The 18,594-nt window shown below is 47.5% G+C and overlaps 1 protein-coding gene across 1 annotated transcript; it reads left to right on the plus strand.

The window, feature by feature from the left end:
- Nucleotides 1-1,147: 1,147 nt before the first annotated feature.
- On the plus strand, nucleotides 1,148-16,005 carry LOC125447684 (potassium channel subfamily K member 13-like). The gene is made up of 2 exons (XM_048522301.1): nucleotides 1,148-1,484; nucleotides 15,110-16,005. The coding sequence occupies exons 1-2, from the start codon at nucleotides 1,148-1,150 to the stop codon at nucleotides 16,003-16,005; spliced, it is 1,233 nt and encodes a 410-aa protein (XP_048378258.1).
- The last annotated feature ends 2,589 nt before the right edge of the window (nucleotides 16,006-18,594 follow it).

Below are 18,594 nucleotides of genomic sequence, written 5' to 3' on the forward strand. Positions count from 1 at the left end.
TAGTCCGATCTGAAGAAGGGCCACCAGACCCAAAGAAGAAACACAGAATCCTTACAGTGCAGAAAGAAGCCATTCAGCCCATCCACCCATCCTATGCCTGAAACCCTGCATTTCCCGTGGCTAGTCCATCTAGACTGCACATTCCTGGACATTATGGGCAATTTAGTGCGGCCAATCCACCCTAACCTGCACATAGAGTCATAAGGTTGTACACCACGGAAACAGGGCCCTTGATCTAACTTGTCCATTCCAACCAGGTATCCTAAATTAATCTAGTCCCATTTACCAGCATTAGGCCCATTTCCCTCTAAACCCTTCCTAATCACATACCATCCAGCTGCCTTTTAAGTGTTGTAACTGTACCAGCCTCCACCACTTCCTCTGGCAGCTCATTCCATACACGCACCACCCTCTGTGTGAAAGAGTTTCACCTCAGGTCCCTTTTAAATCTTTCCCCTCCCACCTTAAGCCTATGCCCCTCTAGCTTTTAACTCCGCTACCCTGGGGAAGAGACCTTGTCTATTCATCCTCTCTATGCCCCACATGGTTTTATAAACTTCTATAAGGTCACCCCTCAGCCTCTGACGCTCCAGGAATAAAACCCCCAGGTTATTCACCAACATCTCCAGACTGTGGGAGGAAACCCACGCAGACACGTGGAGAACCTGCAAACTCCACACAGACAGTTGCCTGAGGGTGGGCTCGAAGCCGAGTCCCTGGCATCGTGAGGCAGCAGTGCTAACCACTGAGCCACCATGCTGCCAAAGCATTAAAATGGTTTCTCTCTACACAGATGCACCCGGCAATTTCTGAATTTATTTCTGACTTCCAGCATGCACAATTCATTTTTTGATTAGTAGATGAGCATGAGCCCTCCATACCCTGTACGAGCTGAGTGAACCTTCTCTGAACTGGCTCCAATGCCAGTCTATCTTGCCCTTGGGGGAATGAAATTGTGGTCCGATTTCCATTTCCAGCTGTAAGAGCTGGAGTTGTTCCATATTTGGACACACAAGAGGCTCTGGTCGAAAGTGGCTGATGCTCATTAGGAGAAGGGCTTGTGAAATCTCTAAAGGGCTGGCGGGGGGTGGGGGTGGAGTTGCGGGCAACACACAGACTGCTCTCTCCCAGTGAGGAGCCCGGCGCTATGGGAGGGAGCAGGGCAGTTCGTTGCCCCGTGCTCAGGCTGAATGAGGATAACGCTCGCTTCGCGTTGCTGGCACTGTTCATCCTGCTGTACCTGGTGTGCGGGGCGGCGGTGTTCTCAAGCATAGAGCGGCCCGTGGAGCTGCGGGCACAGCGGGCATGGAGCAGAACGTTCACCAACTTTACCCGGTGCCACAACATCAGCCGCCTGGAGCTAGGCGCCTTCCTCAGGGAGTATGAGCAAGCCAGTTTAGCCGGTATCAGGGTGGATCCCCTTCGACCCAGATGGGACTTCACTGGAGCCTTTTATTTTGTGGGGACGGTGGTGTCCACTATAGGTCAGTATTGAATCTCTTAACCACTTCTGCAAAGTCAGTGTGGGCACACAGCTGTGTTCCCAGCTCAAGAGCCAAAGGCAGCGCTGAAATTAACCAGAGACGCTTAAAACGCTTGGGAATGCTGATTCTATTTCATTCGGAAGCCTATTCTAAGACAACGCGGAGCTGATGTGAATTCCTTAGCTGATGAGGTAGTGAGAGAATTTGCTGTGCTGAAATTTCCAAATTTAATTCCTAAGTTTTGTTTCAATCCACAGCACAAGTGGAAGATCTGATATGAACTGCCCATTTCCCTTAGCTGGTGTTGCAGCGGAGGTGCCAGTGTTAGGCTGGTGTAGACAAAATCAGAAGGCCATACAATGCCAAGTTAGAGCCCAACAGGTTCATTTAAACTGACTGGGTTTCAGAGCATGGCCCCTTCATCAGGCTGTGTTCCGAAAGCTTGTGATTTTAAATAAATCTGTTGGACTATAACCTAGTGCTTTTGATAAGGTCGTCAGTTATTGTGTTGAAATTTCCAAATTTTAATTCCTGAGCTATTATTTTCCACAGCGTAAAATTCTAAAAGGAATTTGTGGTTGATGTGAACTAATGAAATAGTGAGACAGTTCTTGTGTTGAAATTTCCAAATTTTAACATATAAGCTACTTTCTTCACAACACAAAGTTTAAAGGGGCATGGACGTGATGGATATGGGGAAATGTTTGCCCCTGTGGTCGAGGGGTTAATAACCAGGGCGAGGGGCTGTCGATTTAAGATGAGTAGGGGGCTTTAGTGAAGATTTGATGAAATTGGTTTTCACCCAGAAGGTGATGGAACTTGCTCCCTGATAGAGATAGAAACCCTTGAGATAGTTCAGAAGTATTGAGGCAATGAGTTCGGCCGTAGTAGACAAGACGATGGGCCCAGCGTTGAAAAATGGGACTGAAAAGATCACAGGAATGGTCACCAGACATGAAACGCTAACTGTTTCTCTCGCCAGACCTGCTGCCAGACCTGCCAACTTTCTCCAGCAAATGTTGTCTTTCTTTCTGATTTCCAGCATCTGCAATGCTTTCAGTTTTTTGGTTAAGATTAGACAGATGTTTGCGACTAGCACAGAAGCAATGGGTTGAGTGGCCTCTTTCCAAGTTAAAAACTCACTAGCTCTGTGGGAATGGAGATTCATTCTCTCACTTCACATCCTTACCCACGAACACACACACACTCACATAGACACGCGTATGCACAAACACACATATATGGACACACATACACTCACATAGACAAACACACACACACACATACACACACACAGACACACACACACACATAGACACGCGTAAGCACAAACACACATACATGGACACACATACACTCACACAGACAAACACACACACACACATACACACACACACACAGACACACACACACACACAGACACACACACACATAGACACGCGTAAGCACAAACACACATACATGGACACATACACTCACATAGACAAACACACACATAGGCACACACACAGACACACACACATACACACACACACACATAGACACGCATATGCACAAACACACATACATGGACACACATACACTCACATAGACAAACACAAACATAGGCACACACACACACATACACACACACAGACACACACACACAGACACGGGTACACAAACACACATACATGGACACACACTCACATAAACACACACTTATATAGACACACACTCACAAAGACACACACACGGACATAGACACGCGTACATACTTGTGACTGAGCTGTTCGACAATGTGAACCATCCCATTGATCTTTGACTATTCCCCTCCCCAGGTCGGTTTCTTTGGAGCAGAGAAAATTGAGGGTGAACGTGATAGAGGCGTGTAAGGTTATGAGGGGGTGGGAAAGGGCAGAAAGAAAGTAGCTGATTCCCCTGGTCAAAAGGTCAGTAACAAGGGGAATCATTGGGAAGTGAAAGGCGGGAGGTATAGAGGGGATTTGAGGGAAGTGTTTTCACCCGGAGGCTGGTGGTGGCCAGGAATGCAGGGTAATTGAGGCGGGAGACCTCACAACCATTAAAAAAACTCTTGGGCGAGCACTCGAAGTGTCATAACATTCAAGACTGTGGGCTGAGGGCTGAAATGTGAGACCTGTGTAGTCTCACAGTTAAAAGAGCTGAGCGGCCTGGCAGCCTCTATGGACGGAGAAACAGTGTTAGCATTTTGCATCCCTTCTTCAAAGTTGCTGAGTTTCTCCAGCAATTTCTGCTTTTTGTTTCTGATTTCCAGCATTGGTAGTTCTCTGGTGTATTTGCAGGGTTAATGTAGGTTGCATCGGTGCGAACCTGATGGGCTGAAGGACCTGTTCTGCGCTGTGCAATTCTCTGCAAAATGTAGGAGTAGGCCATTCAGCCCATTTGAGACTGCTGTTCCATTCAATGGCTGATCAGGTTGTGTTCTCAACTCCACTTTCCTGCCTGTTTCCCTGCCCCGTTTCAGTCAGCTCTCCAGCTCCAACTTCAATATACGTCCTGGACTTGGTCTTAGGGCCCAGATGTGCGATACTGTCCAGCAAGCCTTGATGGTGAAGGTCGGCTGGTCAACAATGAGAGGCATCACACCAGCGTCTGACCACCTACCCCCAACACATTCTTGCATGTACATGTCTCCACTTTCCAGAAGGAGGTGGTATTAATGAGTAGCGGGGGTGGGGGATGCGAAATCATTTGTTCCTGTTGCGTCTGTTTCATTTCTGGCCCATCGCTTTCCCCTGTTCCATTCCCATAGACCTGTAAAAATAACTCCGGCGTTCACAGTCGGATACCCTGCACCATCTCTGCAGGTCGACTAGCTGATAGAGTACAGATTGAACCTGTTTGGCGCCATGCTGGGCAGCACATCCACAAACTGGGCCACGGAGAGAGGAAGCCGGGGGTGGGTGCAGAGCTGAGCAGCTTTCGAAACCCGTGCAGTCGTTGCTAAACCGTGAGCTGGAGAGGAGCCCTCATCAAACTCTGCTTCATTCAACCCCACTTAGCTCTTGGCCAGAGACAGTGGCTCTGTGCTTAGCACTGCTGCCTCACAACGCCAGGGAGCCAGGTTCGATCCCACCCTCGGGTGACTGTCGGCGTCGAGTTTGCATGCTCTCCCGTGTCTGTGAGGGTTCGCTCCGGTTTCCTGCCACAGCCCAAAGCTGTGCAAGTTAGGGTGGATTGGCCATGCTACGTTGCCCCAGAGTGTCCAGGCTAGGGTGGATTAGTCGTTTCAAATAGAGGGTTGTTGGGAAAGTGTCTGATTAAGATGCTGTTTGGAGGGTTGGTATGGGCTGAATGGCTTGTTTCCTCATTCTAAGATGCTATATTCCCCTGTCCATGAACTTTACTGAGTTGCTGCATTTCCAGACTTTCTGCCCATCAGGACATTGGAAGCAGGAGTGGAGCATTCAGCCCTTCAAGGCCTGTTGCACCTTCCAATAGAATCATTGATGGTAGAGGTCTCAACTCCACTCTCCTGTCTCTCCCCAGCCCCCACCCCATTATTACCCTAAACTGTTCCCCCAACCCCATAACCCTTTGGCTTTGAATCTATTCAATGATCCAGCCTCTGCTACAGTACACTGATGACCTTCTCTGTCCCCTTGCTCTAATCTCTCCCACCAGCGGAAACATCCTTTCGCCATCCACCCTGTTAATACCAACAATGCAGGAAGAGGCTGTTTGACCCACTGAGTCCATACCAACCTTCCCAAGAGCATCTTGCTCAGACTTACCTCTACCCCCCATCCTATTCATGTAACCCCATGGCTAGTCCATCTAACCTAACACGATGGGGTAATTCAGTGTGGCCAGTCCACCCTACATCTTTGGGCTGTGGGAGGAAACCCACTCAGACACAGGGAGAACATGCAAACTCCACACAAACAAATACCCGAGGCTGGAATCGAACCCAGGTCCCTGGTGCTGTGAGGCAGCAGTACGAATCACTGAGCCACTGTGCCACCCCTCAAAGAAGTCTCAAAGCCCCCCCTCAGAATCTCATATATTTCAGTAAGATCACAACATCTAAATTCCAATCAATAAAGGCCCAGTTTAATCATTCCACCGAAGGTAATTCCCTTCCATTCCAGGAATGAGTTGAGTGAATCTTCTGTGAACTGCTCCTAATGGCATTAGATCCTTTTTCAATTCTGGGGAGACCAGTACTCAAAATGTAGCCTCACTGTTGTTAACCCCCCCCCACCTTCCCCTTTCTGACATGTTCAGAACAAGAATACAGAACAGTACAGGAGCTGGCCCTTCGGCCCCTCGCGTCTATGCTGACAATTCTTCAAATCTTTCCATCGTCAGGCCATGCAGACTGGACACATTGGGTCACCTGTGGTCACATGCCTTGAAGTCAATGGGACAATGCTTCACACATTTGGACAAAAGTATTTTCAAGAAATTTGTGGCTGTGTGCTAACATTTATTTCAGGCCAATGCTTTATTTTTCAAAGGGTTGTTAAACCTGAAGGTGGAGCTGGGGACTAAGACAGTGCCTGGGTGTACACAGTGAGTCGAACATACAGCAATATACTTGTGGAGGGTGAAGATCGGATTAATGTGGAGATTTGAGTGGAATAGGGAGGGGGGAGCGGAGGAAATCCAAAAGCGAAATATTGTGGAAATCTGAAAGGAGGGCAGACATTTTCTGGAGTAACTCAGCAGGTCTGACAACGTCTGTGGAGAGACAATTAAGAATTAACGTTGTGAGTCTGGTAGGACCCTTCCTCGGAGTCAAGATGGTTTGAAAGCATGGAATATTGTGAGCAGTCCCTGGTAAGATTATATTCTAGGCAGCGAGAAACTGTGTAAAACAAGGCAAGAAACACTGAGGATGCTGAAAACCTGAAACTAAAGCTGGAAATTGCTCCCCAGGTCAAACAGTAAATATGAAGCAGAAGATTTTGCTGGTGGTTAGTTTTTATTTGAATCCCAGGAGTGTGGAAGCAGGCCATTCAGCCCACTCACTCCACACTGACCCTCTGAAGAGCACCCCACCTAAATCCAATCCCTATATGTGGTTTTTCTCATGGCTGACCCACCTGGCCTACACATCCCTGGACACTAAGAATATAATCCCAACAGTGTGGAAGCAGGCCATTTGGCCCATTGAGTCCACACCAACCCTCTGAAAAGCAACCCACTCAGACCCAACCCCCACTACCCTATCCCTGTAACCCTGCATTCCCCATGGCTAACCCACCTAGCCTACACATGCTGGGTCACTATGGGGTAATGTAGTGCGGCCAATCCACTCTGACCTGCACATCTTTGGACTGTGGGAGGACACCCACTCAGATAAAGAGAGGATTGTAAACTCCACACAGAAATTTGCTGAAGTCTGTGAGACAGCAGCGCGAACCACTGGGCCACCAGCAAACCTAGAAAAAGTGGCTTCCATTCAACAAGGTATAGCTGCTCTGACCGTATTTTCAACTCCGCTTTCCCACCTCTCCCACTGTAACTCTTGACTCCCTTGTCTATCAAAAATCTATTGAAATGGCCCTCAAATAAATTCAAAGGCCTGACCTCCATTCCCTTCTGGAGAAAAGATTACCACAAACTGATGATTATTTCAGAGATAAGATTTATGCCTTCAAACGGAAACCTCTTATCCTTAATCTGTATTCCCTTGTTTTAGTCTCTCCCACAAGAGGGAACATCCTCCAGGTATCCACTCCCTTCACTCATGGCACTGAGCTCAACTTCACTTAACCCCACTTTCACCCTCGCTCCTGCAGTTCATTCGAACGCAGTGGCCAAATGTAGAAATGTGGAAAATGGGACCAGCAGGTGATGTCCTAATGGTATTATCGCTGGATTGTTAATGCAGAGATTCAGATGACATCCTGGGAACCCGGGTTCGAATCTCACCATGTAGAGTTTGATTTCAATGGATACCTGGAATTAAGAGTCTAATGATGACTGTGAATCTGTTGCTGATTGTTGGGAAAATCCCATCTGGCTCACTAATGTCCTTTAGGGAAGGAAACTGCCATCCTTATTGGGTCTGGCCTACATGTGACTCCTTACCAACAGCAATGTGGTTGGCTCTTTACTGCCCTCTGGGCAATAAATGCAGCCTGACCAGGGATGCCCCTCAGCCTGTGAATGAACGTAGAAAGAAAAGGAGTGGGCTAAACAGTCCATTGAGCCTGCTCTACCATTCAGTATGGTCATGGCTGATCATCGAACTTGGCCCCCTGTTCTTGCTCTTTCTCCCCCATACCCTTTATCCCTAAGAACTATATATGTCCTTCCTGAAAGCATCCAATGTTTTGATCTCAACCGCTTCCTGTGGCAGAGAATTCCACAGGCTCCCCAATGTATGAGTTAAGATATTTCTCCTCAACTCAATCCAAAGCGGCCAACTGTAAATGTCTTTAGACCATCACGCACTCTCCACCCCCCCTCCCCCCCGCCCACCCCCCCACTCTTGGTTCTGAGTTCTCAATCATTGGGAACATCCTCTCTGCATTTACTCTGTCTAGTCCTGTTAGAACTTTACAGGGTGGGAGGAGTGGCTGCCTTGCTATTACTGTGCCCAGACTATGTGGTTTGGTTGGCCACACAGCCATGTTGGCTTTTCCCCACTAGGCAATGATAAATGTTTATTTGAAAAGCAGTAAACTGGGGGGCTAAGGCGAGAAAGATACCAATGGAAATTTTTTTTCTCTCTTATCAGGACCTGATGGATTGAATAATTAACTCTGGTCCTGTCGATCTGCTGCCATTCATTTATTGCACAGTTATCATCAAATGTTGCCTTAATAGAACAGAGCGATTAAAATTCAGTCCATTAGCAGTGCCCAAGTACTAAGATGTGAGGATTTCAAACAAATCAACAGCTGGGGCTATAAAGCAAAAGGTTATATCAAACGTCATTAATTACAATTTCTAGATATAATTATCTGGTATAGGTGATCCTGCTGTTGGTGCTGATTAGTATGAGGTGACAACACATTCACCATTGGCAAGGACTTGCAGAAACTATACACCGTTCGAACTGCAAGGCTAAACACATTCTTTTTAGCTTGCCTGCTACTCAAACCCTCATCCATCCCTTTGTTACCTGCAAGGTAACAAGTTTACTTGAAATCTTAAGCTTTCGGAACCTGACGAAAGAGCAGCGCTCTGAAAGCTTCTGATTTCAAATAAGCCTGTTGGACTATGACCTGGTGTCGTATGATTTCTAACCTTGTCCACCCCAGTCCGACACCGTTGCCTCTACATCATTGTTTACCTGCGTAATGGGAATATCGAAGGCGACGGTTAATAAGTTTGCAGACGACAACAAAACTGGTGGCTTAGTGGACAGTGGTGAAGGTTTCTGAGGTTACAGAGGGATCTTGATCAAACGGGTTAATGGGCTGAGGAGAAGCAAACGGAATTCAATCTAAATCATTAAATCTCTGTTCATCGCTCCCATCCACATCTGTAGATGTTAGAACATAGAACAGTACAGCACAGAACAGGCCCTTCAGCCCACAATGTTGTGCCGACCATTGATCCTCATGTATGCACCCTCAAATTTCATCGATGTGAGGTATTGCATTTTGATACAACAAACAAGCGTGGGTCTTATACAATTATTGGTAGGTCCTTGGGTGGTGCTGTAGAACAGAGGGACCGAGGGGTTCAGGTACATAATTCTTTGAAGTTTACGTCACACATAGACAGGGCGGTTAAAAAGGCATTTAGCACGCTTGCTTCATTGCTCAGTCCTTTGAGTATAGAAGTTGGGACGTCGTGTTGAGGTTGTACAGGATGTTGGTGAGGTCTCTTCTGGAGTCCTGTGTCCAGTTCTGGACGCCCTGCTATAGGAAGGATATTATTAAACTGGAGAGGGTTCAGAGGAGATTTACCAGGCTGGGTATGGAAGGTTTGAGTAGTAAAGAAAGGCTGGAGAGGCTGGAACTTTCTTCACTGGAGTGTAGCAGGTTGAGGGGGGCAACCTTATAGAAGTTTATAAAACAATGAGGGGTATAGATAGGGTTAGTGATAGGTGTCTTTTCCTCAGGGTGGGGGACTTCAAGACTGGGGGGCACATTTGTAAGGTGAGAGGAGAGAGATTTAAAAAAGGCATTGGGAGCAAATATTTTACCCAGAATAAATGTGTGGGATGACCTTCCAGAGGAAGTGTTGGGTGTGGGTGCTGTTACAACATTTAAAAGACTTTTGGATAAGTATGTGAATAGGAAAGGTTTGGAGGGCCAGGACCAGTTGCCCAGGGCAGTTTAGTTTGGGATAACGGCCAGCATGGACTGGTTGGACCGAAGGGCCTGTTTCCGTACCATGTGATTCTATGACTTTCCAATAACCTCATCTCATCTACGGTTTCCCTGCTTATTTGTTGACTGACCGATACTGGTTTCTGGTCCTACAACATCTTTACACAGAGAGTTGTGAGAGCATGGAATGCGTTGCCAGCAGCAGTTGTGGAAGCAAGGTCATTGGGGACATTTAAGAGACTGCTGGACATGTATATGGTCACAGAAATTTGAGGGTGCATACATGAGGATCAATGGTCGGCACAACATTGTGGGCTGAAGGGCCTGTTCTGTGCTGTACTGTTCTATGTTCTATGTTCTAACACCTCAATTTTAACGTTCTTTTTGCTGTTTAGAGATCCCTCCTCAGTCTCACACCAAGCCCTCCCACATCTGTAACCTTCTCCACCCATTGAAGCCCGCAAAACAGGATAAAGACCCTTCGCTCCATCAAATTCATCAAAACGGCCACCTAACTGTTCTAATCCCATTTTCCAGCGTTTGGCCTTGCTCTGCAATTCCTCTGACCTCTGGGATCCTTGCGCTGCCCCTGGCTCACACTTCCCCAGTGTTAATGGTTTCACCATTGGCGCCTGTGCCTGGGTCTCAGTCTCTGAAATTGATTTCTTAAACCTCTGCTTTTGTCGAGTCTTTTAAATTGCTGCTTAAATGCCTGTGTCTTTGTTCAAGTATCCGTCCATCCTGCGCTTATGTCTCATGGAGTTCAGTGTCAAATTTTAATTTTGCCTGTGTTTTCTATCACTGGTCTTTGTTCATTTCTCCTCTGAATCCTTCTCAGTAGAAATGGTTCAGCATGCAGCCTACTGCCTCCTAGTATTTCCCTTTCTCCCCTGTCCAAGTGAGAGGCCCTTCTCATTACATTTGGGTGTGTGTTGGGTGATAGTTTTTGACTCAATGACTCGAATGGTCTTTATTCTGTGCTGCAGACCTCTATAACTCCACTGAGGCGTGTATTTTTAATTCACTCCCAAGATACAAGGTACAAAATGTTAAATCTGACTGTGTAATGGGACATAAACGGGGGACATGTGCCATGTCTCATGATCTTGCCCTCCTCTTGCAAGGATGAAGTCGCAGTATGATTAAGATGTTTCTTAAATATAGTTAATGTTTTCCTTACCTCAGCAGATTCTGTAAATATTCCTTAGCAACACAATGATTCCAGGAATATAACATGGTGGCAGCGAGGGAAAGAGCAGGACAGAAAGGTCTCAACCATTACCTGAAAGTCTCCAGTACGTCCCACTCACGCAGTAACGTGAATGAGTTGAGGCTGAAGATTTATAAGGTATTTCCCAAGATCCGGCCTTAGAACATAGAACATAGTACAGAACAGGTCCTTCAGCCCACGATGTTGTGCCAAACTTTTACCCTAATCCCTAAGGACTATCTAACCTCCACCCCTACCTTATACTATCATCCATATGCATATCTAATAGCTGCTTAATGAGGCCAACTCCACTACCCTCTCCGGCAATGCATTCCTCATCCCGACCACTCTCTGAGTAAAGAACCTACCTCTGATGTCTCCCTTATATCCACCTCCACTCACTTTAAAACTATGCCCCCTCATAATAGCTACCTCCACCTGAGGAAAAGTCTCTGGCTGTCCACTCTATCTACACCTCTGATCATTCTGCACACCTCTATCAAGTCACCTCTCATCCTTTGTCATTCTAAAGAGAAAAGCCCTAGCTCTCTCAGCCTTTCTTTGCTGTGAACATGGGCGAGGAGCTGGCCAATGTACTGATCGGAGGCCTTGCAGCTCATTTCCTTATCAGGTAAAAACATTGAAAAAGAAAAGAACACGCATGAGGAAGGAATGAAAGCATTGAACCCATTTTAATCCCTATATATCGAAAACATTGTCAATTCAATTGATGTGCCTGGAGACAAGAGCGAAGTATTGCAAATCCTATGCATGATCTGTATAGGCCGATATAGCAACTCGAAAGGAGAATGATTTAAGGAGGGATTTCCTGTCAGAGCATAGGATGAAGCTTTGTCTTACCATGTGCAGTCAACTGCTGACTCTTTTAGAATCGCTACAACACAGGAGCAGGCAATTTGTCCTATTGCGTCTACACCACCCCTCCAAAGTACATCCTACCCAACTCCTGTAACCCGACATTTTCCATAGCTAACCCACCCTGCTTGCACATCCCTAGACACTACTAGGCAATCTAGCTTGGCCAATCCATCTGACCCGTACATCTTCGGGCTGTGGGAGGAAACTGGAGCACCTGGAAGACACACGGGGAGAACGTGCACACGCTACACCTGAGGGTGGAATCAAACCCAGGTCCCTGGCGCTGTGGGGCAGCAGTGCTGACCACTGAAACACCACGGCCACCCCCCCCCCCCCGGCGCTGCCATTAACAGCCGCAATTCAACAGAGCAAACAATCTGGAATCAGGAAGCAAAATTGGTCAGGGTGAGGTGTCAGGGGCAACCATGCCCCAAAAACAAATTGACTCAGTGATGTATAATCGGCTGGAAGCTGTTTTCTTTACATTCGGCACACAATCTTGTAGACAACAAGCCACAAGAGAAGTCCTCGAAAGTTAGCAAGATCCATGAAATGGAAGATATCAATGATGTACAAGGTAATGAGAGGCATGGATAGAGTCGATAGCCAGAGACTTTTCCCCAGGGCAGGATTGACTGCCACGAGGGGTCATAGTTTGAAGGTGTTAGGAAGAAGGTATAGAAGAGACGTCAGAGGGAGGTTCTTCACCCAGAGAGTTGTGAGCGCATGGAATAGTTTGCCAGTGGTAGTCGTGGAAGGGGAGCCATTAGTGACATTTAAGCGACTGCTGGACATGCACATGGACAGCAGTGAATTGAGGGGAATGTAGGTTAGGTTATCTTATTTTTGGATTAGGATTATTCCACGGCACAAAATCGTGGGCCGAAGGGCCTGTACTGTACTGTACTTTTCTATGTTCTATGTGGAGATGCCATTTACTGGTGGCATCAAGGGACCAAGTAAATGCTAATAGACTGTAGTTATCTCCACAGAATGAAATGAGGCATGCTCCAAGTCACTTTTGGTTCTTCCTGGTACAATGTTTGGAGAAAAGGTCATCGCGCTTATAACTGCATGGGCCAGGAGGCATTGAGCTCTAAGTCACATACCAACTGAACCCAAACCTACAATACAAAGGGGGCAAAATCATTGAATTCTCCTAGAAGATCCTAAACCCCAGTTTCAGTTACTGACTTAGATCTGATTTCCAGAGCAGAGAAGCTGGAAATCTGATATGAGCCTAAAAACCAAAGAGGTGAATTTATACAGCTGGTCAGAAGATGAGAAAAAGCAAAGATAGCATATCACATCAGTCTGTGCCCTGAAATAAGGACCAGAGTGCTTGTTTGCACCCAGAGACTTTAAGGACTATGGAATGGAATTGGATGGAGTAAGTAACTTTTGTGTGCGCGAAGTGTGGGCATTGTGGTTTAGGGGTCTGACTGTTTAATATGCTAATGATACAGTATACATCATCACAGGAAGTGATGCCAATGTCACATGATCCTGTCACCTCATGGCAAGATAAAGCCATGGACAGATATCTCCAAGCATTTCCCTCGCTTTAGTGGACTCTGTGTTGCTAACAAATCTATACAATGAGACCAGGAATACCCCTAATGCTGGCCTCAGCTGACAAGAACACAGCCAACTTCCAGCAACACATATATCAGGGCCCATATCACCCACTCGCTCTCCATGATGTGGCCCTTGGACTATAGTCCAAGCTGACATCAGACTTTCCTAGAGTTGGATTTTGGAATCTCAGAACAGCAGTGGATTTAAATGCAAGCTTTGGTAATCAGCTCTGCCACCACAGTTTATTCACATTGGCCCATTACAAGCCTGTTTTGGGAACACTTACTGCAAGCCTCTTCACAGAACCCCTACAGTGTGAAAGCAGGCCATTTAGGCCCATCGAGCCCACACTGATTCCCTCAAAGAGCATCCCACCTTATTCCTGTTTCTATCACCTTGCATTTCCCATGGCTAACCCACCCCTCCTGCAGGTCATGGGGCAATTTAGCCTGGCCAATCCACCCAAACCTGCACATTGCTGTACTGTGGGAGCACTCAGAGGAAACCCGCACAGACACAGGGAGAATGTGCAAACTCCACACAGTCACCTGAAGGTGGAATCGAACCTGGGTTCCTGGTGTGGCGAGGCAGCAGTGTGAACCACTGAGCCACTGTGCTACCCTATATGGGCCCTGGCCATGTCTTGTTTTCACTCATTTGTGGGATATGGGTGTCCCTGACAAAGTCAGTATTTGTCGCATTCTCCCTTGTCATCCTTGAGGAGGTAACACTGAGTTGAGCCCTGTGGTAGATGTGCATTTTTTTAGCAGCTGATCCAATGCAGTGGCTCGCTCGGGCCGTTTCTGAGGCAGTTAAGAGTCAACCACACAGCGCTGTGGGTCTGGAGTCACTTGTGGACCTGACCGGGTAAGGACGGCAGATTTCCCTTCCCTGGAGGACATTAGTGAAGTGGATGGGTTTGTAACGATGGCTAAAATGATAACATTTAGCAATTCTGATCACCAGCATTGAGACTGGCTTTCGACTTCCTTTTTAATCCGCTCACAGGCTGGTCTAACAACTGTTGCCCGTCCCCTAGACGAATGAACCAGATGAGTTTTGAGAGTGGTTCGACGATCTTTGCTAATTAGGCCAATGTTTCCTCCCTCCGCATTTATCACTAAATTGAATTTGAATTCCCCAGTCCCAAGGCTTTGTCGGCACTTTATGTCGAGTCGTTCATAACCATTTTGCAGCTTTGTGTGTATGTCCCTAAGACCATTAGAAATAGGAACAGGGGCAGGCCATTCGGCCCCTCGAAACTGCTCCGCCATTCAATAGGATTATGGCTGACTGACATTCCACTTTCCTGGCTCCTCGCTACACTGATCAAAAGTCAAACTATCTCAACCTTAAATATACGCACAGACTCTGCTCCCACGGCTCTCTCTGGCAAGGAGTTCCAAGGATCCGCAACCCTCTGAGAGAAGAAATTCCTCCTCATCTCAGTCTTAAATTGGTGTCCCTTTATTCTGAGACTGTGCCCTCTGTTTCCGGATTCTCCCATGAGGGGAGAACATCCTCTGGCCAATAATTAGAATCTTTGCCTCAGTATATTAAGCTGCAGGACGCAATTGGTCACTAATTTGGCTGTTGGTTGGTCATTGAGTTGGAGTGAACTGAAACCCCTCAGTTTCTAGTGGAGTTACAGAGTACTTTCCGCTCATTTCCCACCCCTTTCCCCAACCCCACTCCTGCAGGATTTGGGATGGCTACCCCGGTGACTGTCGGCGGGAGAGTCTTCCTGATCTTCTACGGCCTGGTGGGTTGCGCTGCCACCATTCTGTTCTTCAACCTGTTCCTGGAACGGATTATCACGCTATTGGCCTACATCCTGCGCTGGTTCCATGAGAGGAGGAGGCAGCGGAGTGGACTGTCGGGGACCTCTGAGGGCCGGCGAGGTTCTAGCCCCTCGGGGGAGGCAGACAGCTTGGACGACTGGAAGCCCTCGGTCTACTACATCATGGCCATTCTCGGGGGAGCGACGCTGTTCATCTCCTGCTGCGCATCGGCCATGTACGTGCCCGTTGAGGGGTGGAGCTACGTCGAGTCACTGTACTTCTGCTTCGTCGCCTTCAGCACCATCGGGTTCGGCGACTTGGTAAGCAGCCAGAAGGCCACATATGCCAACCAAAGCCTGTACCGGGCGGGCAACTTCCTTCTCATCCTGATGGGGGTCTGCTGCCTCTACTCCCTGTTTAACGTCTCCTCCATCGTCATCAAGCAGTTCCTCAATTGGTTGCTGAGGAGGATGGAGTGCCAGGGTTGCCGACGAGGCCCGGGCCGGAGGAGGGCGAGGGCTCACTGCAATGCCGTTCACCCGGCTGCGGCGGCAAAGGCCAGGCCACACGCCGTTTCCATGGAGACAGTGGGCGACAGTGACACCGATGGGCGCCGGGTGTCGGGCGAGATGATCTCGGTCAAAGATTTCTTGGCGTCCAATAAGGTTGCCTTGGCCATCATGCAGAAGCAGCTCTACGAGAGCGCCAATGGAGGCCCCAGGCAAAGCCACTCTCGCTACAACAGCTTCTCGCGAGGCGTCGGTGCCCTAGCCATCATGAACAACAGGTTGGCAGAGACCAGCATGGACAGGTAACCTCTTGGCTAGGAGGCCGTATCCGCCATCAACTTGGGCAGAGCTCTTAGATCGGTGTTGCTGTTGATCCATCTATCCCCTCAACTTTGCCAGGAAATGGTCCCCTGGTGACGCCACAGCTGGTGGGCGGCACTGGTGACTGGCATCAAAGGAGTGGGTGAAGGAGCTAGCCCCCCACCCCCAGGTGCTGAGTGAAGGCAGGTCACTCCACACCACCTTAGGGCGAAGGTCTCCCCAAATAAGCGCAACTGTGACCTGTACACCATAGGTTAGCCTGAATGGCTAAGGGTGCCAATGCTGTCACCAGAGGAGGGGCAATAGTTGGGCCCTCTCTGGACAGGGCCAGCAACTGCCACTTGCATTAATCTAGTGCCTTTCCATGTGTGGTTAAACATCTCAAGGAAGGCAACGTGGCACTGAGATTCCTCTTGGACAAGTGACGAGGGCAAGAAAGCGATAGCGAAGGGGAGCGGTTTTGGGGAGGAGGTTCCCAAATTGAGATGGTGGGAGTCTGAAGGTTCAAGCATCGGCGACAGAAGGGGGTAACATTAGTGACATGCAGAAGGCCAGAAACAGACAAACACAGAGGCCACTTCCCTGATGTAGACAGTGATCCCGAATAACCTGGAGTTGACTTTCCTTTCTGCTAACTGCGTGAAGACCACAAGAATCTGAAAAAGATATGATAAGACTGTGGAATGTCTCTGTAAACATTTCTATTGCTGTAAATAAATTATGTTTCTATTTGAAAATGCTCGATTAATATTGTGATATATAATTGTAGCAATTGAAAGGTCAGCTTTTATTATCATATCAAGGGAAATATTTTCTTGTGATATTAATCTTTGATATTAATCAAAGCCTAACTACTGGATGGTACATCAAATCGTCGAAAATAGGCACAGGAGGAGGCCATTCAGCCCTTTGAGCCTGCACCACCATTCAATACAAACTGAAAGAACTGTAAATCAGTTACAAAAACAGAATTTGCTGCAAAAGCTCAGCAGGTCTGGCAGCATCTGAGTTCTGAGGAAGGGTCACCAGACCCAAAATGTTAATCTCGGATTTTTTTCTTCACAGATGCTGCCAGAACTGTTGAGTTTTTCCAGCAACTTCTGATCTTTTTTCCCACCATTGAATATGATCATGCCTGATCAGCTAACTCAGTCCCCAGTTCCTGCTTTCACCACCCCCTCATTACCCTTTGATTCCCCCTAGGAAAGGTATCTAGCTCCTTCTTCAAAACATTCAATGTTTTGACCTCAATTGCTTTCTGTGACTGAGAATTTCACAGGCTCCCCCACCCTCTGGGTGCAAACATTTCTCCTCATCTCAGTCCTACCCAATATCCTTAGACTGAGACTCCTGGTTCACGGCTTCCTGGTCATCAGGAACATCCTTCCTGTGTTGACGTTGTCTATTCCTTTCAGAATTTTATGGGCTTTTATGAGATCTCCCGCCTCAGCCTCCTACGTTCTTTCTGAGCCTTGATGAACCTAGCCCTGACTGATCCATGTGTCAGTCCTGCCATCCTAGGAATCCGCCTATGTTTGTTTTTAACGCATTCATGGGATGAAGGAATCGCTGCCTGGGCCAACATTTATTGCCCAGAGGGCAGCTACGAGTCACCCACTTTGCTGTTGGCCTGGAGTCACATGTAGACCGGACCAGGTAAGGATGGCAGTTTCCTTCCCTAAAGGACATTAGTGAACCAGATGGATTTTAAACCCCAGAACCATGGATTCCTGATCATTATTAGACTCTTAATTCCAGACATTGATTGAATTCGAATTACACCATCTACCATGAGCGGGATTTGAACTCAGGTCCCTGCAACATTAGCTGGGTCACTGGATTAATAGCCCAGCTATAATATCACTGGGGCATTGGCTCCCCCTGTTTGATTTGCTATGGAACGTTTGTTTTGCTTATGAATGTTTGTTTACGTGACTGGGATTCCACCCACTAGAGTTCAGGAGAAGGGGCTTTATTCCAACAGTTGGCAACGGATTCGTGGTCATCATTCAGAGTCCCAATTCCAGATTTTTATTGGATTCAAATTCCACCATCTGCCGTGGCAGGATTCGAACCTGGGTCCCCAGAACATTACCTGGGTGTCTGGACTAACAATACCACTAGGCGGTTGCCTGCCCTGTGCAGAAAGAAAGAAATTGCATTTATATAGCACCCGTCACAACCTGACGATGTCCCAAAGCACTTTACAGCGCTACAATTTGAAGAGCTGGTTGTTCCAACAACATCTGCAGCAGATTCCACAAACGGAAGTGGTCAGACTCTGTGACCTGATTTGATTTTTATTTGAGAGATGATCGTTGGCCAGGATTGTGGGGATTTTTTATATAAATGCTTTTTAAACCCACGCGTTGGTGATGGTGCAATCATAATGGAGGAGGAACCTCCTTGAAGAGCAATAGATGTAGGATTTTGCTGCTATTGTGTTCAAATTTGTTTCCTTCAAATGACCAGACTGATAGAAATAGACAGTAAGATCACCACAATCTGGCCGGGCCAGGGGCTGCTGTCTATTAGAGAGTGACAGGTAAAGATTTAAACATCTCAGGTGAGGGC

This window comes from Stegostoma tigrinum, chromosome 39, assembly GCF_030684315.1.
Source record: "Stegostoma tigrinum isolate sSteTig4 chromosome 39, sSteTig4.hap1, whole genome shotgun sequence".
Lineage (NCBI taxonomy): Eukaryota > Metazoa > Chordata > Chondrichthyes > Orectolobiformes > Stegostomatidae > Stegostoma > Stegostoma tigrinum.